The sequence below is a fragment of the Cervus canadensis genome, chromosome 27 (assembly GCF_019320065.1).
Source record: "Cervus canadensis isolate Bull #8, Minnesota chromosome 27, ASM1932006v1, whole genome shotgun sequence".
NCBI lineage: Eukaryota > Metazoa > Chordata > Mammalia > Artiodactyla > Cervidae > Cervus > Cervus canadensis.
The window spans coordinates 40,057,880-40,082,796 of NC_057412.1; the positions used below are offsets into that span (position 1 = coordinate 40,057,880).

The 24,917-nt window shown below is 42.7% G+C and overlaps 1 protein-coding gene across 4 annotated transcripts in view; it reads left to right on the forward strand.

Annotated features, from left to right (window-relative positions):
- Nucleotides 1–24,314, forward strand: part of COL8A1 (collagen type VIII alpha 1 chain) — a 158,025-nt gene extending 133,711 nt beyond the window's left edge. For 3 of the 4 annotated variants that reach the window (XM_043448730.1, XM_043448727.1, XM_043448728.1), the window contains 2 exons: nucleotides 16,413–16,743; nucleotides 19,675–24,314. In XM_043448730.1, coding sequence (XP_043304665.1) covers nucleotides 16,416–16,743; nucleotides 19,675–21,587 — 2,241 coding nt within the window. In that variant the 5' untranslated portion in view covers nucleotides 16,413–16,415 and the 3' untranslated portion in view covers nucleotides 21,588–24,314. The remainder of the gene's footprint in view (nucleotides 1–16,412; nucleotides 16,744–19,674) is intronic. The other variant, XM_043448731.1, reaches the window with a different exon arrangement.
- Nucleotides 24,315–24,917: the final 603 nt, after the last annotated feature.

Sequence of the window (24,917 nt, forward strand, 5' to 3'; positions counted from 1 at the left end):
TACAGCACTCCAGGCTTCCCTGTCCTGCACTATCTCCCGGAGTTCACTCTAACTCATGTCCATTGAGTTTGTCATGCTATTGAACCATCTCATCCTCTGCCACCCCTTCTCCTCTTGCCCTCAATCTTTCCCAGCATCAGGGTCTTTTCCACTGAGTTGGCTCTTTCCAACAGGTGGCCAAAGTATTGGAGCTTCAGCTTCAGCATCAGCCCTTCTAATGAATATTCAGGACTGATTTCCTTTAGGGTGGACTAGTTTGATCTCCTTGCTGTCCAAGGAACTCTCAAGAGTCTTCTCCAACACCACAGTTCAAAAGCATCAGTTCTTCAGCACTAAGCATTCTTCCCTGGTGGCTCAATCGGTAAAGAATCTGCCTGCAATGCAGGAGAATCAGGTTCGATCCCCGGGTCAGGAAGATTCCCCTGGAGAAGGGAATGTCAACCCATTCTTGCCTGGAGAATTCCAAGGACAGAGAAGCCTGGCAGGCTACAGTCCATGGGGTTGCAAAAAGTTGGACACCACAACTGAGCAACTAACACACTCACACACAGCCTTCTTTATGGTCCAGCTCTCACATCTGTACATGACTACTGGAAAAACCATAACTTTGACTATACAGACCTTTGCTGGAAAAGTGATGTATCTGCTTTTTTAATACACTGTCTAGGTTTCTCATAGCTTTCCTTCCAAGGAGCAAGCATCATTTAATTTCATGGCTGCAGTCACTGTCCACAGTGATCTTGGAACCCAAGAAAATAAAGTCTGTCACTGCTTCTACCTTTTCCCCTTCTATTTGACATGAAGTGATGGGACCAAATGCCATGATCTTTGTATTTTGAATGTTGAGTTTTAAGCCAGCTTTTCACTCTCTTCTTTCACCCTCATCAAAGGTTTTTTAGTTCCTCTTCACTTCCCTGGTGGTTCAGCTGGTAAAGAATTTGCCTGCAATGTGGGAGACCTGAATTTGATCCCTGGTTTGGGAAGATCCCCTCAAGAAGGGAAAGGCTACCCACTCAATATTCTGGCCTGGAGAATTACATGGCCTGCATAGTCCATGGGGTCACAAAGAGCCAGACACGACTGAGCAACTTTCACTTTCACTTTCTGCCACGAGAATGGTATCATCTACATATCTGAGGTTGTTGATATTTCTTCTGGAAATCTTGATTTCAGTTTATGATTCATCCAACCCAGCGTTTTGCATGATGTGCTCTGCACATAAGCTAAATAAGCAGAGCAACAATATATAGTCTTGACGTACTTCTTTCCCAATTTGGAACCAGGCCGTTGTTCCACATTGGTTCTAACTGTTGCTTCTTGACCTGTATACACGTTTCTCAGGAGCCAGGTAAAATGGCCTGGTATTCCCATCTCTTTAAGAATTTTCCACAGTTTGTTGTGATAAAAGGGTAAACATTAAATGAATGTTATAATAAATGTTATTATTATTCCTAAACTCCCTGAAAATAGTATGAAAAGATTAAGCTTCTAAAGAAAGTGATTGTAAGCTGATTATTTTTCTGACCTGAAAATAATTCTATTATTAACTTGTGAATCTTACTTCCTTCAACAGTAAGACATATCCTAAATCCTGTAGCCGCTCCAACAAGGCCAACTTACTACTACCACTGCCTAGAGAAATGTCTTTGCTTCTCCGAATGTCATAGCCAAAGCCCTTCTTAGTCAATACAAAAATAGGCTGCAGAGCGGCCAGTCCTGTGTGGGATACGAAGCAGGAAGGGACCCAGAATTTGAACCAGTGCTCACGTGACAAGCAGGTGGGGGCCCAGGCTGCACTGAGGGGTGGGAATTCTGACACTACTTGTTATCCACATAGTAGGATCTTCTGTTACCTGACCTGTCCTGGTATCTCAGGCAACAGGACAGTTGGGCAGCCTAGTTTTTATAATAGGTCAGGAGCAAAGTAAAGACAAGAGTCTTTGTCTTTTCAAATTGTTCAGAAACAGGACTGCAATAAAGTTAAGTGTGGGGGAATAAATGCTCAGAATCCCCTTCTCTGCTTCTCCTCCTTCCCCCTTCCACTCCTCCTCCAAATAGTAGCTAACACCTACCTATATAATGCTAGCTACATCTGAGCACAGTTCTCAGCATTTTACTTGTATTAATTCTCTTCCCACCCTCAATAGCCTCGTGAGACAATGCTATTATCATCCCCAATTTATCAAGAGGAAATGGAGGCACTGAGAGGTTAAGCAACTTGCCTGAGGCCACAGAGCTCGATAGAATTAGAAGGCACGTGATCAGGATTTAATTCAAGCAGTCTAGCTCAGGGCTGCTGCTCTCAACCACTCTCCCCTACAGTTGCCCTTTAACTGTTGTAGCTGCCAACGTCTGTTTCTAGATTATAGCCTCTACTGCCCTCTTTACTCCGCTAAACAATGCCCATTTATTCTTCAAACCTTAGTTCTAACACTGTCCCTCAAAGACCTCATGTCTGACCAACCCTGCCACCCATGCATCGCAATCAGGTTGAAGTCTTTTTTTCTTTTTTGTCTCTATTGAAGCACTTACACCAGATTAAGATCTAACTTTCAACAGTTGACTAGAAACTTCTTGAGAGTAGGTCCTTGTATTTCACTTATTTTTATACATCGCCAGCCACTAACATGTGCGGATTCAGCCTCTTCAGTCATGTCCGTCTCTGTATGGCCCTATGGACTACAGCCTGCAAGGCTCCTGTCCATGGGATTCTCTAGGCAAGAATACTGGAGTGGATTGCCTTGCCCATCTCCAGATCTTCCTGACCCAGGGATTGAACCCAGGTATATCTACCTGCATTGGCAGGCAGGTTCTTTACCACTAGCGCCACCTGGAAAGTCCCAGCCACTAACATGGTAGTGCCTAAAAATTCAATATATAAAGTGTTGGGTTTAATATTAATAATTAAGCTAATCAACAGCCACAGTAGAGAGAAACCATGCCAGGAGTTAGAAACTGTAGCAAATAAAGGCAAGGGAATCCCCTATACAATATTTTAGGACGAGAGATATGTTAGAAACCATCTGACCCCAAAGGCATGCAGCAGCCCAACATTTGGATTCTGCCTGCAGAGAGGTATTTCTTTTTTTCTACCAGACATTATTTTTGTTTAAATCAATCCAAAATTTCAAGATGAAGGGGTTTTACAAAATGTCCCAATTTGTGGCTTGTCTTGAAAAACTGGAAAACCTGCCCAAACCCGGCACACAAGTGAGTGTGTTGAACTTCTGCCCCGTTAGACAGGGCAGAGCTCCCTAGTTCACCGAAAACTCTGGCTAGCCAACTCCACTCTCTCCCCCGTCTCCCTGCTTCCTCCGGGTATTTGGACTCCCTCCCCTTCTAATTCATTCCCCTCATCTTACAGTTGAGGAAGAGGAGGGCCTGAAAAGCACAGGAATATATCCACGACAGAGCAGTGGTTGCATATACCCCACGTCTCTCATCGCCAATTCAGTTTCCGATTCCCACCAAGTCCTGAGAAATGGCATTTGTGAAGCACGGTTATTAGTCCAATCCCTCATTTTTTTGTGAATTCTTTGTGCCCTGTAGCGAGGTTTGCTAAAAAAAAAACCCAAAAAACCCGAAAGTCTCTTCCACACTCCCAACCTCCTCCACTTTAGCATTTCCAAGAACTGGCATTTGTTACATAATTCCTTGTCCTTTCCTTTCTCCACTTCCATTTTCTCTGAAAAATGTTTGGTGGATTAACTGTGAAAACCTTATGATTTTCCTCCCAGACAGCACATCCATCTCTTTCTCCCTCAAAATAAATTCCACCCCTGAAAGAAGTAGAACTTCCAATACCAAGATAGCTGTGGTTTAGTTGCCTCAGCACTTTGCCTCTGTTCAAAGGACAGGATGCTACCACACAGGCTAATTATCTAGATGAAGCCATGGTTGAAAAGTGGTGGATTTAGAGACTGCCCTTTCTGTGGCTGACAATTTATCACAGCTTGGCGTTTTAGGCTTAGCCCCAGGTTGAGAGCGAAATTTTTTTCATATTTAAATTCATTTTTGGGAACAGTCCTATGGACTGATCTCTGCTACTCTTGAACCACACAACAGAGAAAAAACAAATTCACATTTTTACTGCCTGAGAAATTGTCGAGTTTTTTTTTTTTTTAATTCTTATATAGTTCAGAAATTTCCAGGGGTACATGTTGCAACTTTAATAGGATTGCTGTTCTGACTGGAGATTAGCCAAGTGAGTGTGTGTGGGCATGAGGGGGGAGCAATTTTAAAAGAAATTTATTAATTATTTTTATTTCCAAGTGCTGTTGATTTGATTTAATGTTTTGCCCATGTGTGATAGAAACTCTAGAGCTTAACTTTTAACATCAAGTCATTCAAGGTTATGTGACTCAAAGTAATTTTAGCTAAATAAGACTTCAACAACGGAATCCCTTAAATCACTAGTTCAAAAGTGGGGGAGGGGGATGTTAATTGGCAGCCTCACGTCCTCTATCTCTTGCCTTTCAATCCACGAAGACACCTATGTACCCATATAGTAATTTCATTAATAAATATTTTAGTATTATGAAAGATAGGAAAGGCTAGGATTTGTTGCTCAGTCGAGGGAATTTTTGTTTCACAGTTTCCTATAAAAATACTAAAATGAACAGTCTACTTCCATAATGGCTGGCTAATAAAAAGAAAACGCGAGCATGGGAAACTGGCTTGCTTGCTTCATCTTCTGTATATGCTGATAGAGTAAATACTAAGTGCCAAGCAGAATGGGGCAGAGACAGGAGACCCTTCTGTAATTTTCAGTCCTTCGTTGCCACCATCCTAGGAAAGTACTGGGAGCAGCATCCACGTAGCAAAATCACTCCCTGCCCCCTGCTTCCGGGGAGAGCCCGTGTTGGCTGGGAACTGACCCTGCTGTACTTTATATTTCAACTTGCTCAGTTTTCAAAACCTCGACCAGAGCCACCTCATTTGGGTGTCACCTGATCTCTCTACTTTTCTTGAGTAAGATGCTGAGCAATGGTGAAGCATCTAGAAGAATATGCAGAACTACAGAAAAGTAGATAAGGCGAGAGCTTCTAATATGGCAGCCTTCCTCAGAAAAAGTTGGAGTCTAAAGACAAGCCATCTCCTCCTCCCAATCACTCCCTCCCACATCTAGAGGCTACTCCAGGACCTACATCTAGAGGCTACCCTAGGACCCACACCTAGACGTTACCCTAGGACCTACATCTAGAGGCTACCCTATGTCCCCAACTTCTACAAGTTCAAGACCTGGATAAAGGTCATTCAGGAAATAAGTTATGTGCCTTCGTCTTTTTACCAAATTTGGTTTAAACTTTCTAGCCTCTGTAGCCTTAGATATTTTGGAAATGAGTATAATTTTTTTTTCATTTTACTTTATTCAACTCATTCATGTTATTTATAAAGAACAATTTCTACCACAAATACCAAATTTTAGCTATGCATATGACAAGGACATTGCTGAATTTTGTTTGGTTAAAATTCATTTGTAATCCCATTGGTCTATACAAGAGTTCAGGATGAAATGAAAGTGTCTGCAGTGAACAAATGTTCCATGAAATTTACATTTTTTTCCTTCTAATTTTACTGAGATATAATTGACACAGAGTACTGTATAAGTTTAAGGTGTAGAGCACAATGATTTGATTTATATACATCATGAAATGATTTCCGCAGAGGCTGAGTGAACATTCATCATCTCATAAAGATACAAAAGAAAACAAAAACAAAAATTTTCCTTGTGATCAGAACTCTTAGGATTTACTTCCCTAATGACTTTCACACATAACATTCAGCAGTGTTAACTGCATTTATCGTGTGTACTTATTTACCTCATAACTGGAACTTTGTACTTCTGTGTACGTGATATTTATATTTTACAAAATACATTATTATAGTTATTTGCTCAAGATAAATATTTTCACAATGTCCAGTTCAATATTATGTCAGAAAAGACTTCCTCACACATGTCTCTCCCTTGCAATGGCCTGAAAACACATTATTTTACATTGTGTCATTCACATAAACCATAGTAGTGCAGAGAAGGCAGAAAGATGCTTGTGTGAATGGTAGAGTTCTTTCCAGCCCTCCTTGGGTCACACCAGGAAGGAATTTGCCTTGCTACACATTCCCAGGCTCATGGAAAGGTGAAGGCTTTATCCTTAGGAAGCTCTCATCTTTGTCTACTAAAGACCTGCCTCTGAATTTTGGATCCCCCATTTTTCTACGTCGTACTTATTCACTGCCTACTTCTCCTTCCTGAGATGCATAGTTTGTATTCATTTGTCATTCCTATGACAGGAGGCATACATCAATCCTTGCTGAATGACTCTGGGGGACATTTTGAGCCTATATATTATAAAAAGGTTTTTTCATTTATAGCCACTTTTTAAAGATTTCTCATTAAGCTTCCATTTTTAGTAAATCTTTGAATATGGTATTAAAAAGTTATAAATCACTGTTTTATCTGTAAATGTTATTTCTTATTGAGGTTCTTCCTTTGGTTTCTTGTCAGGTATAGCTTATTTCATTAGAGAAATACTTGCAGGGGTCTGTTCAAACTCTTCTTGCTCCATCTCCACCTGTAAGAAGATGAGGAGAGTAAAATACTGAAAGATGTGTGAGATGACATTGCAAAAGGCCTAAACATGCACCTTCGTGAAAGCATTTGTCCATGAAGTGTGGATTTGTTATTCGGGTTCACAGCTACCCTGGCATTTTAGGGCTAGAGGGGACCTTGAGATCATCTAGCCAGTGTCCCTGTTCTGCAAATGAGGAAACAGATGTCCACTTAGGGTAGTGACTTGCTTAGGTCAGAACCAGCATTTAGGTACCATAAACGATGATGTCTTCATATTATGGGAAGAAAAGCTAAACAAAACAAGACAGGATTCTGCTTTAGCACTTCCCTTTTAGGGGTTCTCTCAAGAGTTTTAGAAACTCTTTGGCAGCTGACATGATCTCAGTTAGAGAAACAAAAGGAGTTAATTGCAGACTTCAAGTATGTGAGCTATTATTTTAAGAAAAATTTTCTCCAGATGTTTCCCACCTCCTTTGAGAATACAAAAGAGGAAATGAGTTTAAAGTTCAGCAAGTAAGATTCAGATTAGATGTTAGGAAATGCAGGTCTGCGAAGCCTGCAGTTGGTTACTTGGGAAGGTTGTGAAATCTCTTCTGGAGGACGTGTGGAATGTGGTGGTTGGCCATCCGTTTCAGAGGGGTTATGTGGGTGGCCTGTTTCTAGGGCAGAGGACACAACCTAATTGACATCTCAAGTTCTGTAAGTCCCGAGAGGTCATGCTCTGCTTATGGCTGGTAGGTGGGGTTGTTGGCTCCTCTTAACTATAGTAGATTCAGGATTCATCAGTGAGGCACATATTCAAGCTCGATTTTACATATATATATCAGTCCTAAGAGGTATAATTGGGCAGATTGACTAAAACTAATGAATGCTTATTGGATTTTCTGCCCACTGCCTTTACTGGATTGACAGACTAAAATCTGATGGTTTAGTTTCTTTGGGTTCCATCTCAGCATATTCACCTTGCCATCATTAATACCTCCCAAGCTTGTGTCCCTAGTCCAGAAAGCAAAAAGTAAGGGATCTAGTCCAGGATCTTACACTATATAACAGGGAAACTCTTTATTTCAATGAAAAAGGCAGCCTTGAAATTTGGAGGACAAGATGGAAAAAAGTGGAAATATAGTTAGATCTGTATCTGGTTATTTAATATATTGATGAGGCTCCTAACAATAATCAAATAAGAAATACTTTTTAAAAATTTTATTGCAATATAGTTGATTTACAATGTGGTGTTAGTTTCAGGTGTGTAGAAAGTGATTCAGTTTATTTATATTTATGTCTATAATTTATATGTTTATATATAATTTATATATATATATAATATATTCTTTTTCAGATTCCTTGCCTTTATAGGTTGTTATAAGATATTTAGTGTAGCTCCCTGTACTATACAGTAGTTCCTTGTTGGTTATCTACTTTATATATAGTTGTGTATATATTTTAATTCCACACTCCTAATTTATCCCCTCCCCTTCTTCCCCTTTGGTAAACATAAATTTGTTTCCTGTCTGAGTCTATTTCTGTCTTGTAAATAAGCTTATTTGTATCACTTTTTAGTTTTCACACATAAGTGATATCATATGATGTTTGTCTCTTTTCAAGTAAGAATTTAAACTTTCTAACTTGGACTGTAACAGTCTTGAATTTCAGTAAAATAATCAACTATTAATATATGAATACAGGATGGGGAGATACCATATGAAAGAGTTTAGCATTAAAAAAAGCCGAGTAAATGGATGAAAGATTAGTGATTTGTATCTGAAATATGTTCATGGTGCTGGCATAAAGTAAGTGCTTAAACACATAGCTAATATTATTATAACTTCGATGTTTATTTTTTTTTTCTTCCCCCAACCATTCTGCAGCTCTGGTTTTCTCAAATATAGTCACTGATTTTGCCCAGTGCTAATACGGAGCAGTTCTGAACTATTTGTCTACCTACCCTCAAAAATGCATTCCCCCAAAGAATTAGGTTTTCTGAAGGTGTCATCAGAAGAATAAGAGTTTCAAAAAGAGACTCACAGACTTAAAGAATGGACTTATGGTTGCTGGGGGAAAGGATGAAGAAAGGGATAGTTAGGGAGTTTGGGATGAGCATGTACATACTGCTTTATTTAAAATGAATAACCAACAAGTACCTATTGCATGGATCCCTGCTCAGTGTTATGTGGCAGTCTGGATGGGAGGTGAATTCAGGGGGAGAATATATGTGTATGGGCTAGTTCCTTCACTACTCACCTAAAACTATCAAAACATTTGTCAACACCACAATGTTAATACATAATACAATGTAATACATAATAAGTTGTTTGTTTGCTTTTTTTTTTCTGAAAAAAAGGGGAGTTTATTACTGACTCGAGCCAGGGCTTTCTGCCGCAACCATCACAGTGGTGCAGGGTCAGAAAGCCCATAATAAGTTGTTAATACAGCTATCGTTTCAGTTCAGTTCAGTTACTCAGTCGTGTCTGACTCTTTGCAGCCCCATGGACTGCAGCATGCCAGGCCACCCTGTCCATCACCAACTCCCAGAGTTTACTCAAACTCATGTCCATTAAGTCAGTGATGCCATCCAACCATCTCATCCTCTGTTGTCCCCTTCTCCTCCCGCCTTCAATCTTTCCCAGCCCCAGGGTATTTTCCCATGGGTCAGTTTTTCCCATCAGGTGGCCAAAGTATTGAAGTTGCAGCCTCAGCGTCAGTCCTTCCAATGAATAGTCAGGACTGATTTCCTTTAGGATTGACTGGTTTGAGAACTCCATGAACAGTATGAAAAGGCAAAACACAGCTATACCCCAATACAAAATTTAAAGCTTTTTTAAAAAAAGACAGAAGAAGAGTTTCTTCATCTCTGAGGACACGGAGGAGGGATTTTATAACAGGTATCCTATTATAAACAAGAAGAGCTCAACTGAAATTATGTTTTCCTTTCTTGACTCTTCCTCCCCTGGAGATCTTTCCTCTCTTTGTCACGCAGCAATCCCAATCTCCTCCAGATTTCCCAACCAGGCCAACTCTCTGTACCCTCTATTAGTATTGTTTCTATCTTTCTTTAAAACACAGGTGCCAGCCCATCCAAGTGCAGAAGGCTCAATTTCTACAGTAAAGTGGGTTTCAGGGCTCATCATCTCAACATCCGTACCGCCCTCTCTTTTGTTTTCCTCCATATCATCCAACACACCATACATTTGTGTTTTTGTTTAATTTGTGTCCCCATCAAAGCATAATACTCAAAATGTTAAAAACACAATTTTCATTTGTACATGAACATGTCAAGGTTTAAATAACGACAAAGTCAATTTGAAATAAAATATTAAAACTCTGCATTTTTCATTGTAATGAGCAGATAAAAAGTATGCTGAGATAATGTTAAATTTGACAAAATTAGCATTAGAATACTGGTTAATATTCTAAAGGGCAATAAAACCATAACCTGAGTGGGTTTAATCAACATATAGAGTGGTTAATGCCTTGTAATACTAATAAATTGTGCAACAAGTTACATATCCCTAGTTTGATGACCCTAAGGTGGGTTTATTGGCATGGCAATAAAAGATCATGTGACCATCTATCTTTTGCCTTAGCCAATTTGGCGATACATTTCTTTCAGCCTTCTCTACCCCTCACCAAAAGTAAGCTACCTGTGCACTGCCAGTTATGAATCAAAAAAGGTGGATCTCCCCTACAAGCTGCTCAGATAATAAAAATAGCAAAAAAGAAAAAAAAAAGCTGCACAAGAAGGTAGTCAGCTGCCTTAGGAATATTTCCAACATAATTAATATTCAAGTAGGAAATATGCAAGACTTCTGTCAACAACTGTTGTAGGAAGGATTCCAAACTGGGAGTCAGGCTGAATTCGATATTTTTCTAAAGCCCCTATCAACACTGCAAGTTTTTATTGTAGGGGTTTGTTGATAAATATTGAGGAAGTCAAAGAATATCACACATTTTCCTTGTTCTCAGGAAACACGATCATATTGAGGTCTCGTGGGAAAAAGTAGAAAAAAGCATAACATTGATTGGGACTGCATTTAGCTTTTTGTTAAACTTTCACTAGTGCTAGCAGAATAATGATGTCTGAGGAGGTAGGCAGGGAAGACTTTACAGAAGAGGTAGGCATTGAGCCTACTAGAGGAATTATACGTGTTATGGGCTGAGTTGTGTTCTCCTGAAAGGAGGGGAACATACTGAAGTCTTAATTTCCCATACTTCAGAACATGACTGCCTTTGGAGATAGGGTCTTTAAGAGGAAATTAAGTTAAAATGAGGCCAAACCGCTGGGCCCTAATCTCATGACTGGTGTCCTTATATGAAGAGGAGATTAAGCCACAGACACACAGAGGAAAGACCAGGTGAAGGCACAGGGAGCAGACACTCATCTACAAGCCAAGGAGAGGCGCCTCAGAAGAAACTCACCCTACCAATACCTTTATCTTGGACTTCTGGCCTCCAGCATTGTGAGGAAATACATTTCTGTTGTCTGAGTCACTCGGTCTGGGGTCCTTTGTCCCCAGCAAACCAATACAGTTGGGCTGAAATCTGGAGAGGGGTTTAAAAAGAATAAGGATGCTGGTGGTCCAGGGGCTAGGACTTTGTGCTCCCAGCGCAGGGAGCTCGGGTTCGATCCCTGCTCAGGGAAATAGATCCCACATGCCGCAACTAAAACAGTTCGTGAGCTGCAGCTAAAGACTCCACATGCTGCAGTGAAGAACAGAGATCCCAAGTGCTGCAGCTAAGCCCTGGCACAGCAAAAAAAAAAAAAAAATAGAATAAGAATCCTCTAAAGAGAACAGGATACCCTCAATAAAGAGGTCAAAATGAGGACTGACATAGATGAGGAACAGAGTTTTGAAACAGGGGTTTACATTAATGGATGTTGTATAAAACTACCTTGGAACTAATATAGCTATCTCTTGTAACTAATAGGACTCTTTTTTTTTCCAGTATTGTGTTTAAAGAGAGATAAATAAAGCTTTCAATCCTCACACCCCTATCCAAAACTTACTTCCTCAGAGATGTCTTCCCCTCTCACCCTTCCAAAACAGCATCTGCCTCCCCAAGGCATTCCCACGCACTTTCCCCATCTTTGTTTTCTTCACAGCATTTAAATCTGAGGTATTTGGGTTGTTGTTTAGTTGCTCAGTCATGTCTCTTTGCGACCCCATGGCCTGTAGCCCACCAGGTTCCTCTGTCCATGGTATTTTCCAGGCAAGAATACTGGAGTGGGTTGCCATTTCCTCTTCCAGGGGATCTTCCTGACCCAGGGATCAAACCCACATCTCCTGCAATGTAGGCTGATTCTTCACCACTGAGCCACCAGGGAAGCCCCCAAATCTGAGATTACAAAATTTACGTTTAACTTGTTAATTACATGTCTCCCCAGACTAAACTGTGAGTTCATGAGATCAGGGACTTACCTAATTCACTTCTCTTTCTTCAATCTCCAAGCAGTTTGTAATGATTAGTAGCTGTCTCATAAATATCCGTATCCAGTGAATGAAGTGCCCTGAGAAGTGTAATCAACCGTGAGAGAATTTTCTAAACAATCCTGCTGAATACTGGAGGAGTAGGGTGCTGCTTGACTTTCCCCTGTTTTAGGTGTGAATCTGAAGGCCTGAGAAACTACAAACCCTGTGTGACAGGGTGATTTGGGGGCACAGAAGGGGCAGAATGAGAGAAGGCTTGTCCGCCACAGACGACACGCACACGCATACATACACATACAGACATGCCGGGAAAGGGGATGCTGTCCGTGGGAAAGGCAGAGTTGGATTTAGCACAAGGACTGATGAGATGGTCGGATGGCATCACCCACTCGATGGACATGAGTTTGAGCAAGCTCCGGGAGTTGGTGATGGGCAGGGAGGCCTGGCATGCTGCAGCCTGTGGGGGTCGCAGAGTCAGACACGACTGAGCGACTGAACTGAACTTGAAGGCTTAAATACTTACACATTCTTTCGGACAGCAAGCCATAATCTCATGAGGATCAACATACTAAGAAAACGCCAAAGAGCGTCTAAAATAATACATATCACACTATTCTGTTATTTACATTGCAGGTTTCACATGAGGAAACTGAAACTCTCTGCAGCAGCCCAGCCCAAATACAGGGAAGCATTTAGGGCTGTTCAGAATGTTAGGACTGGCAACTCCCACCCCAGAATGAATAACTGTCTTGGTTCAGCTGTTCTGTTTTCCCATTTTTAACAAGTACATTTTAATGGCCATTATTGTTTTCTTCATGTTAGGTTTATCATTATTGCAGTTAACCTCACATTTACTTTGGCTAGCATCTTTCTTTGAAAGTCTTTTGACGTTTCAGTTGGTTTTGATTTGTCTCTTTGGTCACACTCCATTAATAATAAATGTGAATAGTGCTTTTCGGCCTACAAAGAATTCATATTATCATGTGTGCCCTTCAGTAGTGCTGTGGGAGAGGCAGAGATCATAATTTCTGTTTTACAGGCAGGGAAACTGAGGCACAGTGAAGATAAGGGACTTGCAGAAAAGTCATGAACATGCAGACTGGCAAAGCTACACCTCAGCTCCTGGTCTTTTGGCTTCTTCTACAATGTATGACATGACACCCATCACTAAGTCTGCCTGGCTGGCAAAAATCCAGTGTCCACAGACAGTATGAATGTTCACGTTCACATGCACACACATACCACATATCAGTTTCCAAATAGAAATCCAAGAAAACATCAAATAGAACTCACAGGATTATTGCATTCTACACCCTTGGTTGGGGGGGTAGGAAGAGGCAAGAAAACCCACTACCACCGTTTCTCACCAGCAGGAATTCTGAGGCTCCCTCTTCCCACCAGGAGTCTGTACAGCGTTACACAAGCCTGATGTTCTTCTGAGTGATTTGGGGAGAACCTCCACAACACTTTGACCACCAAAAACATCCTCAGGGACAAGAGGGAAATGAGTAAGGATAAGTCAAGTGCTAAATTCTAACCAGGGCCCCTATGTAAATATTCACGCTACAACTGAGCGGAGTTTATTTAAATAAAGATCCAGAGAAATGGCAGATGGCAGACCAAAAGGGGTGGTTTTCAGGAGAAACAGGCCAAGTCTGTGAGAGGAAATAATCACAGTCGAGCAGAATTCCGGTGGGCCTTTGATACTGAACTGGCCTTCTTCTAGGAATTCGCCCCTTTCCAATGCTCCAGTGTTTCACTAGGCCGTCCTGGTTTGAAGCTTATTAAGTAAATCCAACACATCCACTGAATTGAAGGACAGGTGAAGGACCAGGCCTGCTAACTTATTACAAAGGACAATTTTAGCGGTGAATAATGAAACTCATTAACCACCAAAGGTAGAATTAAGTCCCAGGTACACATCACCAGATATTACCATGCTATTTCGAGTAAGGATTACCATTGTCAACTCCCTAATGACTGCCTGAGACACCGAATGTTAGAATCAGATGGGGCTTAGAGAACAATTGAGTCTCATTTTTAACCAAAGAAGAAGCTGAAGGGATCTGTTCAGATACACAGAATTACGATGAATTTATGGTCTTCTGCATGAAAATAGTAAGAAATAGTGGTGTGTAGAATAAGTGTAGTTTGTCTTAAGTGGGTGCATATTAAATGTGCATCTTCATAGATTATCTCTTGGAAAATACAAAGGAAAATGTTACTTCAAAGGGAAGGGATTTTAGACACTAAAGAACGAAAGTGAGGGGAAAATTTACTTTTTCCTGGTATCCTTTGCTGCTCATTAATAGGTTACACATCTGTCACTCCTACTAAAACAGTTTAAGCTTCTTGATGGCAGGACCCATTGACCATATTATAGTTATCCTTGTAATCCATGGACAGGTATCTCACTGTGTCTGGTAAGTACTCAATAAGCCATTGCTGAGTACTTAGAACAGATGTTCTTTTTTCATCTAAAATTAATTTGACTATTACCGGGTATAAATCAGTATTAATTTTGTGAGTGTTTCCAAATGATTTATAACAATTAATCGCTCTTATAAGGACATAAAATAACAGCTGTCTTCTCCCATTTATAATACACTTGAAACAAACAGTTCTTAAAGACTATTCCGATTTATGAAATGGAGAAAGTTTTATAAATCTTTTTGCTGACAGGTATTTCTTCATTTTTTCCTCCCCGAAGGGGAAGAAATGATTAGTATATTTTTAAAAAATTGTAATGCAATGAATTTAATGGTAAAGCTTCTTATTAACTATTTTCTTAGGTGCTTTTTATTAGTCAGTTCTATAGCCTATTCACACTCTCAGCATTACATTTGAATAAGATGTTGCATTGTCAACGAACGTTTTCTGAGAAGTGGAAAACTAAGATCCAGGATTGAGTAAGGCAGAAACAAAGAAAACAAACTCTCAGGAGAATGGAAATTAAAATTCGTAGACACAAGTTTACTCAAAGTTTTCCAGAAGACATTTACATTAAGCATTGTGAGAAACTTGCCACTTCTCCTCCAGCCCCCCACCCCTGCTCTCCGTGTCTGTCTGTCTGTCTCTCTCTGCAGCCTTACCACAACACTCTACTTTGGTAAGCCCTTTAACAAGATGTGAGAACAAAGCTTTGTGTGTGGTTTTAGATCTGGGAGTCATTGAGCTGACCTCGATGTGCACCACACTTGCCCTCTAGTGGGAATTCGTGAGAACTGCAGTTCCCTGGGCTGTTCCACTTTGAGCCCTTGGCGTCTCCAAACAGATGTCTTCTCAAGCTGTTTTTAATAAACAGATAAGCCCCACTTATATTTATTCTATTAATTACTAACTTTCAAAGGGTGCTGTTAAAAGGCTTAAAAACAGTTTATCCTTGTGAGTTGTTTAAACATCTTTCATTTATGCAACAAATTTGCTTTGAAAACTCCTTTCTTTCATAATAGTACAAAGAGAAACTTCAGTGATCTCCAGGTCCAATTAACTGAATTCTAAACAAATGACTTCACAGTACATAATTAGAAGAAAGAAATGGTATCCTTGTGTGTATGTAATTATAATGGCGATTTTTTTTGTTTAATGACATTCAGGGCTGTCACATGAAGTACCTTCTTTCCAATTCAGATGTCTTTGGTTTTCATTGTCCTTGTTTGCTCTTTAACCTTTACACATGCTTATAACCCCACCAAGTTCAACCAAGGCCGAGATTTCTTCAAGCTTTTTGCTCTGCCATCCTCAATGCACAGTTTTCACTCTATAGCCCTAGACATGTCCACTCCCCCTTTACAGCCTTTTTGGAAGCTGTGCCCATTACACCTACACCCAACAGGCCAGAACTTTGTCACATGGCCACATCTAAATGAAACATCTTCGGTCTGGGCTTGCTTCGCTCCAGCTTAGAGTCAGAGGTGCCAATACTGTGGAAGAAGGCTGAGGTCATGTTCAGAGACAGCTAGCAGGCTCCCCATAGCCTGTTTTTGTTTGATCACTAAGTTGTGTCTGACTCTTTTGCAACCCCATGGACTGTAGCCCTCCAGGCTCCTCTGTCCATGGAATTTTCCAGGCAAGAATACTGGAACGTGTTGTCATTCCCTTCTCCAGGGCATCTTCCCGGACCAAGGATTGAACCCACGTGTCCTGCATTGGGAGGCGGATTCTTTACCACTGAGCCACCAGGGAAGTCCCCGCCCATAGACTACAGTCTCACCAATTGCCTTCATTTGGTAGATCCTACTCTTCCCTGGGTTTTGTCTGTTTTCTATTGAAAGGTGACATTTTCCCTTTCATTTGTCTTCCACTCATGAGGCTCTGCTGATAAAGACTGCATACGCTTCCTTTTCTTTCTCAAGTAAGCTCTGGTCACCTGGCCGGCCAGTTTTCACCATCTGGGTGCGTGTCTTCCCCCACAGGTGATGGCTGGGCCACATTCCCCTCTGCAGCTGCTGGGAGTCCTGCTCACCCTTTCCGTGGGCTCCGTCCGGCTCATCCAAGCTGGTGCCTACTATGGAATCAAGCCGCTGCCACCTCAAATTCCCGCTCAGATCCCACCGCAAATTCCGCAATACCAGCCCCTGGGCCAGCAAGTACCTCATATGCCTTTGGGCAAAGATGGCCTGAACGTGGGCAAGGAGCTGCCCCACATGCAGTATGGCAAAGAGTATCCACACCTACCCCAATATAGGAAGGAAGTTCAGCCGGCACCGAGAATGGGCAAGGAAGCGGCGCCCAAGAAAGGCAAAGGTAACACGCTTCGGTACTGCTGTGAAACAGCAGCCTCCCCAAACCCCACGAAATGAGGTGGGGGTGGCGAGAACTAAATTTTGGGTGTTTTTATTTCAGCCTGTATGTCTGACTTTCATTAAATGCCTACTGTGTTTTAAACGCTATCCTTGAAAAAGTTCAACTCGTAAAGAAAGACATAGTTACCATTTTATGTTGTGCTTTAATTCAACAGCATCAAATGGCACAAGATGGATTTAATAACAAATAGTTCATTCCCTGATTCATTATTTCTTTATCCAAACACACCGCAACTAATGAGCATCTCTTCCAGTGTCAGGCTCTCAGCTAAACGCTGAGGGATAAAGCACTGAAAAAAATTATATATATATATGATGTCAGTCTTCAGAACTAGGAGAGAAATGTGGTAAGAACCTGTGGTGTTAAAAAAGAAAATATGTAACTAGATGCCAGATAAATGTGCTCTTAAGACAGCTCAAAGGAAGCTGCTACACATGTCAGTCAATAACCAACAGAGGGAGCCTGAAGAGCACAGACAGCGTCTAGCGACGACACCTGAAAACCTCTCCATCACTTCTAGGCATAGTCACCAGTTATTCAACACCTGCTAAATACCTGTCACTGTGAGAGACATTTTCTTTTTCTTTTCTGGCCGCACCGCACAGCTTATGGGATCTTAGTCCCCCGACTAGGGATTGAACCCCGGGCTCTCGGCAGTGAAAGTGCTGAGTTTTAACCACTGGACCCCAAGGGAATTCCCAAGAGACATTTTCTTAAACACTCAGTTGGTTTATAAGAACGCTAGGAAACCTCGCACTTGCAGGAAAGGAATTGCAATCTGAGTAGCAATTCCCTTTGAGGAATGGACGCCCTTCCCAATGGTCCCCGCAAAAGCAGGAGCTCTACTTGCGGGGAACTGTGGGGTTTGGAGCCAGTAGGCCTGGGTGCCCAGAGGCCAGAAATGAGAGAAACCTAGTCATTCAACCTCTCTGAAACCACTTTTCTTCACTTGTAAAGTAGGATTATTGAGAGAGTTGATGACATAAGGTAAGTACTAAATAAATGCTAAAGCCGCCCAAGAACTCTGAGTTGCTACAGCTGGTCATTCAACAAAGCCTAAGTAAGGACAGAGTGAACTCCAGGCGCGGGCTGGACACTGGGGACCCCTGATGAATATGACATGACCCTGCCCAAGACGCTGCTCGATACAGGAGCTACCCAACCCCTGCTTAGAAATGGCACACCTTAATCACACATAGTAAGGTCTATTAGCACAACAGAAGTATTTCCTTCTTTCAGGAGCTATATTTTCTTCTCTTTGGGAGCTGATATTCCACTTGGGGGATTACTCAGTCATTTGTTTTCCTTCCTTTCTTGAATGGCCGGCCTGGATTTTGAAACTTCCTGTACTTATTCAGATGGGTACCAGATTGCAACTGAGGAATTTAGAAAAACATATGAGTTCTGTGGTTCTATTTTGTTCCCTGACAGTAGGTCAGTGAAAAATACAACAACAGGATTAAGATGCAACTAATGGTTAAAAATAAGACTTTGGGGCCATGAATTTCCTTTCTTGATGTGATTCCTTACTCCCAGTAGCACGGGAGATCCAGAGTTTTGTTTCTCTGCAAGGCATAGCTTAGTCAGTGTAACAGCATGTGCTTCGTATTCTGATAACAATTCGAGGAAGCATAACGCCTTTCACATCTATCATCCAAGCTTGTAGTGCAGGTGTATCACACTTGCCATACAGATAAGCAAGCAAAGATGCTGATGGCTTAAGTAACCCAGGCAAGATCTCATTTCAAGGCCAGAAAGCTTCTTGCTCCTGATCCCAGCTCGGTTCCTTATCTGTACTGCTTATCATCCTAACATATCTAATTCATTTCTCCCGTTTCGAAACCAAATTTGCAAGTGAGAAATAGCTTATTAAATTAAAGAAATATCTGAGGCTTAGGAAATCCTATAGCATATTAAAGAAATTAAATAAATCAATTTGACTCCAGAAGACAGATGTTTAAGATGTCATTAAACCACATACAAAATAAAATGCTTCTATTCTTCCTTGTGTCCACATCATAATGACCATCATCCTACATCATACTATACTTCAGTACAAGAGAAAACATTATTTTACCATATATTATTACATTTAAAACTCAAGGACATAGAAAAATACAAGTAGGGATAAAAGAGAAAAAATAAAAATGGCTCCAACATTGTTTAAAGTACACACGCACACACATATATGTACACATATATACATTTATATGTATATATAAACACATGAGACAGAAATACACATAAATGTCAAGCAATTTTCTCTGAGTAGTGGAGCTTACACACAACTTTGATTTTTCTTTATCCTTCTTTGAACTCTTTATAGTGAACACACCAAAATATTTCCAAGTTTGTACTGGGAAAAATATTTCTTCCTCACTTGTTAGCTTTTTTACTTAACCTAACCTGGTGCTGGGAGGGATTGGGGGCAGGAGGAGAAGGGGACGACAGAGGATGAGATGGCTGGATGGCATCACCGACTCGATGGACATGAATTTGAGTGGACTCCGGGAGTTGGTGATGGACAGGGAGGCCTGGCGTGCTGCGGTTCATGGGGTCCAAAGAGTCGGACAAGACTGAGTGACTGAACTGAACTGAACTGAACACTGATAAAAGCAGCCACAGATATCAGTTCTCAAAATAGTATCTCAAACATGACAAAGAAACTAACAGCTTAATTGTCCATTAAATACAGGTCATACAGTCCTGCAATACGAACACATTACTCCTCATCTTTTCTCTTGATAATTGATGGGCCAGTGTCAGAACTTTATAATGATTGAAATGCAGTGAAGGATGATCAGTGTTAATCTCTCTCTCTCTCCCCCCTCCCTTCCCTTTGCCCTGCTCTTTCTCTCTCCCTTCTCCCAGTAGAAATACCACTAGCCAGTCTGCGAGGGGAACAAGGTCCCCGTGGAGAGCCTGGCCCAAGAGGACCACCTGGGCCCCCCGGTTTACCAGGTCAGGGGATACCTGGAGTCAAAGGAAAACCGGGGCCGCAGGGGTATCCAGGAATTGGAAAGCCAGGTATGCCCGGAATGCCAGGAAAGCCAGGAGCCATGGGAATGCCTGGGGCCAAAGGTGAGATCGGACCCAAAGGGGAGATCGGACCCATGGGGATCCCCGGACCGCAAGGACCTCCAGGGCCTCACGGACTTCCTGGCATTGGGAAGCCAGGTGGGCCAGGGTTACCAGGGCAACCAGGTGCCAAAGGTGAGAGAGGACCCAAAGGACCACCAGGCCCCCCAGGCCTTCAGGGTCCTAAAGGAGAGAAGGGCTTCGGGATGCCGGGTCTGCCAGGCCTGAAGGGTCCTCCAGGGATGCACGGCCCTCCTGGCCCTGTAGGACTTCCAGGAGTGGGTAAACCAGGGGTGACAGGCTTCCCTGGGCCCCAGGGCCCCCTGGGAAAGCCAGGCCCTCCAGGTGAACCTGGACCACAAGGCCCTATCGGGGTCCCAGGGGTTCAAGGACCTCCTGGGATACCTGGAATTGGCAAACCGGGCCAGGACGGGATCCCCGGACAGCCAGGATTTCCAGGTGGTAAAGGGGAGCAAGGCCTGCCAGGGCTGCCAGGACCCCCAGGCCTCCCAGGGGTCGGGAAACCAGGCTTCCCTGGACCCAAAGGTGACAGGGGTGTCGGGGGTCTTCCTGGGCCTCTGGGACCAAGGGGGGAGAAAGGACCAGTAGGCGCTCCTGGATTGGGGGGTCCCCCAGGAGAGCCAGGCCTGCCTGGAATCCCAGGTCCTATGGGTCCTCCAGGTGCTATTGGTTTTCCTGGACCCAAAGGAGAAGGTGGGGTTGTGGGGCCACAGGGGCCCCCAGGACCGAAGGGTGAGCCAGGGCTTCAAGGCTTCCCAGGAAAGCCAGGTTTCCTGGGCGAAGTGGGGCCCCCTGGCATGAGGGGCTTGCCAGGTCCCATAGGGCCCAAGGGGGAGGCTGGGCTCAAAGGCTTGCCAGGGCTACCAGGCGCCCCAGGGCTGCTTGGACCAAAGGGAGAGCCAGGAATCCCAGGGGAGCAGGGTTTACAGGGCCCCCCAGGCATCCCAGGGATTGCAGGCCCGAGTGGCCCCATTGGACCACCTGGAATTCCCGGCCCCAAAGGAGAACCCGGTCTCCCAGGGCCCCCGGGGTTCCCTGGAGTAGGGAAGCCTGGAGTAGCAGGACTTCATGGCCCCCCGGGGAAGCCTGGTGCCCTGGGTCCCCAGGGCCAGCCTGGCCTTCCAGGACCCCCAGGCCCTCCGGGGCCCCCAGGGCCCCCAGCTGTGATGCCCCCGACACCACCACCCCATGGAGAGTACCTGCCAGATATGGGGCTGGGCATCGAGGGAGCGAAACCCCCGCACGCCTACGGGGCTAAGAAAGCCAAGAACGGAGGAGGGCCGGCCTACGAGATGCCCGCGTTCACCGCCGAGCTGACGGCGCCTTTCCCGCCCGTGGGGGCCCCGGTGAAGTTCGACAAACTGCTCTATAACGGCAGACAGAACTACAACCCGCAGACGGGCATCTTCACCTGCGAGGTCCCCGGGGTCTACTACTTTGTCTACCACGTTCACTGCAAGGGGGGCAACGTGTGGGTTGCTCTGTTCAGGAACAACGAGCCCGTGATGTACACCTACGACGAGTACAAGAAGGGCTTCCTGGACCAGGCGTCCGGCAGCGCCGTGCTGCTGCTCCGGCCCGGAGACCGGGTCTTCCTGCAGATGCCCTCTGAACAGGCCGCGGGGCTGTACGCGGGGCAGTACGTCCACTCCTCTTTTTCAGGATATTTATTGTATCCCATGTAAAAAAGAAAAAAAAGGAAAGAGATTTAATAGAAGAAAAGAAAATGATGCACCCCCCAAAATCCAAATGAGAAACATAATTGCTTTGAAACATTTATATAGTTGGAAAGTTATATTTAAGTGAAAATTTGAACCGACATGTACAAATAAAAACTAAGATGCATGCTTAGTGCTCTGCACGGCAGCCTGTGATTGAAAATGATGGGATAGATTTTATGTATCAAGTACTGACACTTGTGTTGTACCCACTGGAATTGTATTAGCTGCTTATGTTATGTGCTTCCATGATAACCTGCTTAATTCAGATCGAAGTATTTCAGTATGAAAGAGCATCATAAGTAATGAAAGTCACTCACTCATATTGTTTACTTTAAAATATTTATAAATATGGCTTAAAGAAATGTCAGTGATAACAATTACATACCGTATTTACTTGCATAATTTCCTCTGTATTTGTGCAGATATTTCGCCCTGGGATGTGGGGGTGTCCTGCAGTGCTCTTCCCCAGTGAGACGGGGACGAAGAACCAGGGTAGGGCTTTAGTCCACAGGATATTTCACCCCTGTTGGAGGCTGTGTCTTTTACAAGAGCTCTACTCAGAATTGTATGTCTAGTGTCCCTGGAAGAACAACTGTAGTGTATTTACTCGTGCCCTTCTCTGTGCCGAGCACTGGATGACACATTTTTGCGGGGCTTAAGACAGTGAGTGCCCCAGAAGAAGCTAACAAACCAGCTGGGAGACATGAGCGGAAAGTAACTCATTTGTTCCTCAAGGAACAAATGTATTTGCTTGTATTTTCCTTTCCCGTGATTTTTTTTTCTTTCTTCTTGTCTCCATGTAATTTACACTATGAATCAACTAATATGAACACCTAGAAGTCATAAGAAAAAAATAAATAAATAACCCTCTCCCCGCCGAACTTTCCAGTCTTGTGGAAAGTTCATTATCAATAGCAGTTCTTAACTGTGTTTACATGCATATAATAATCCCCTTCCTCTGGCTACACACACAAATAATTACAATGAGGTTTCATCCATGAAGGGGATATCAGTACTTTTTAGTAAATATTGAATTTCAATGAAATTTCCCTGCGTAGTATACATACAAATCCGTGTGTCATCTGAGGTTCCAGAGTGAAGTCCCTAAATCTAAGCTGTCCTTTACTTGGGGAAAGAAAGGGGAGCTTCAGGATTATATAGGAAAATAAATTTTTCTGAAAAAATAATTTCTGAAGTCTTAAATGAACAAATGGATGTTACTTCCTGCTCTAAGTACTAAAAATGCAGGAAGCGACTCGTGAAAGAGCCGTGTGGAATGTTAAAGGGCAATGACAGCACATGCTTTTTATGTCACCCCACAAGTACAAGAATCAATACAATTTTAGAGAGAAAAATAAATATTTTTCCAGGTTTTCACTTAGTTACATATGAATTGCTTTGCATATTAAGATCTGGTCTCAAAACACAGACAAAGCATTTCAAGCTGGCTATGAGTATGCTGCTGATACTATAAGCCACTGGGGGGATAATGTGGGGCCATGGCGGTGAAGTCTTGCATCTTCTCAAAATTAAGAGTGAGGAAACAAGGTGATAGGTACAGATGGGAAAATACACAAATAAATACGGTATATAAACACACATGGAATTGTGTCTACGTGAAATCGGAATCCTTTTAACCATCGAGAATGTTCTCCTCAGCCTAGTATCTGTCTTTTCCCTCTTTTCCTTATATGGTATACAAGCACCATTTGTTCTCAATTCGTTAGAATGAGAAATGAGTTCATTATCACGTGGTTTCTTACTCATGGCTAAACATATGACAAACTTTTCCCATCAGAAACATATCCCACTCAACCTTCATTTTCAAAGCAGATAATAGCACCTATGTGGCCAAACATCTTTTGGGTTGGTCTTGAGGGTGCTGGTTGTGGGCAAACGGCTGTGAGGGCCACTTGGGTCCACTTGGGTTCCATCTGCTGAATAGCTGCATGGAAATGGCTCAGAAGCAAGTCAGCTCAGCTCGTTTATAAAACTGTATTTATCTGTACATGTATGGGCTTTTTATTTCCACAAAGAGAGGAAGTACCTTTTTAGTCAAAACCAAATTTCACTTTTCAAATACCTTCCAACTTATTTATTGGTTGTTACTCAATTGCATCTGTGTGTGTGTGTGTGTGTTTGTGTATTATCAGGCATATGCTTCTAACTTTTAGATAGGAGAGGAGCAAAATCTATGCCAGATACTGTGTATTCTATTATACAATGGTGCTAATCTCAGAGCTAAATGAATTACTCCATTTAATTTAAAAAAGAGTTTTAAGTAATTATCTATGCATCTGTGTTTCCCTTCGGAGTGTTACACATCATGTTAACACTCTGAGTGTACAGGCAGATGAAACAAGCACATGTGCTAAAGTTTAGGGACAGTGCTACAATTCCTAGTAATTCAAAATTAACTAGAACTTTTCCATGTGAAATGGACCAAACTGACAATATTGTTATTTCAATACAGAGTTTGAATGCAGGGTAACATCCCACAGGGGCGAAGAATGTCTGCAGTGGGTGACTGTTCTCAAAATATTTTACAGATAACCATGAATGGTGAACAGACTGGTAACTTTTTTTGAGTTTCCATGATAGATTTGAGACATGTCAATAACAAATCATTTTTGTATTTAAAATTTTGTACTGATTTGAAAAAAAGAGTCTTATTAAATACCTTTAAAAGTATGTTTCTCCTCTTGTTCATATCACTCAGCTGACACTGTCTGAACTTTGTAACTGTTTATCCCCTAATGTGTTAATTAGCTGCTGAAACACAGACCTAACATAATCCTAGCTTGAAAGTGAAAGTGTTAGTCACTCAGTTGTGTCCGACTTTTTGTGACCCCATGGATGATAGCCTGCCAGGTTCCTCTGTCCATGGACTTCTCCAGGTAAGAATACTGGAGAGGGTTGCCATTCCCTCCTCCAGGGGATCTTTGCGACCCAGGAATTGAAGCTGGGTCTCCTGCATTGCAGGCAGATCATTTACTGTCTGAGTCACTAGGGAAGCCCCGATCCTGGTTTAATGGGGACAATTCTTTCTCTCTGAGAGAGCAGCTGCAAGTGTAAGCAGGCTGGGGTGGCCGTGGTCGCCCCAGTCAGGGCCCCAGGCTCCTTCTGTAGCGTTGATCTTCCTCCCCGAGGGCGTGGCCCTTGTCTCCAGGGGCCAGGAGAGCAAACCACTACAGCCCTGCTCCAGTCCGAGGGAAGGAGGACAAGTCAGGAAGGGGAGAGCATGCTTCCTTCCTAAAGAACTCAACTGAGGGGTTGCTGAAATCACCCACCCAC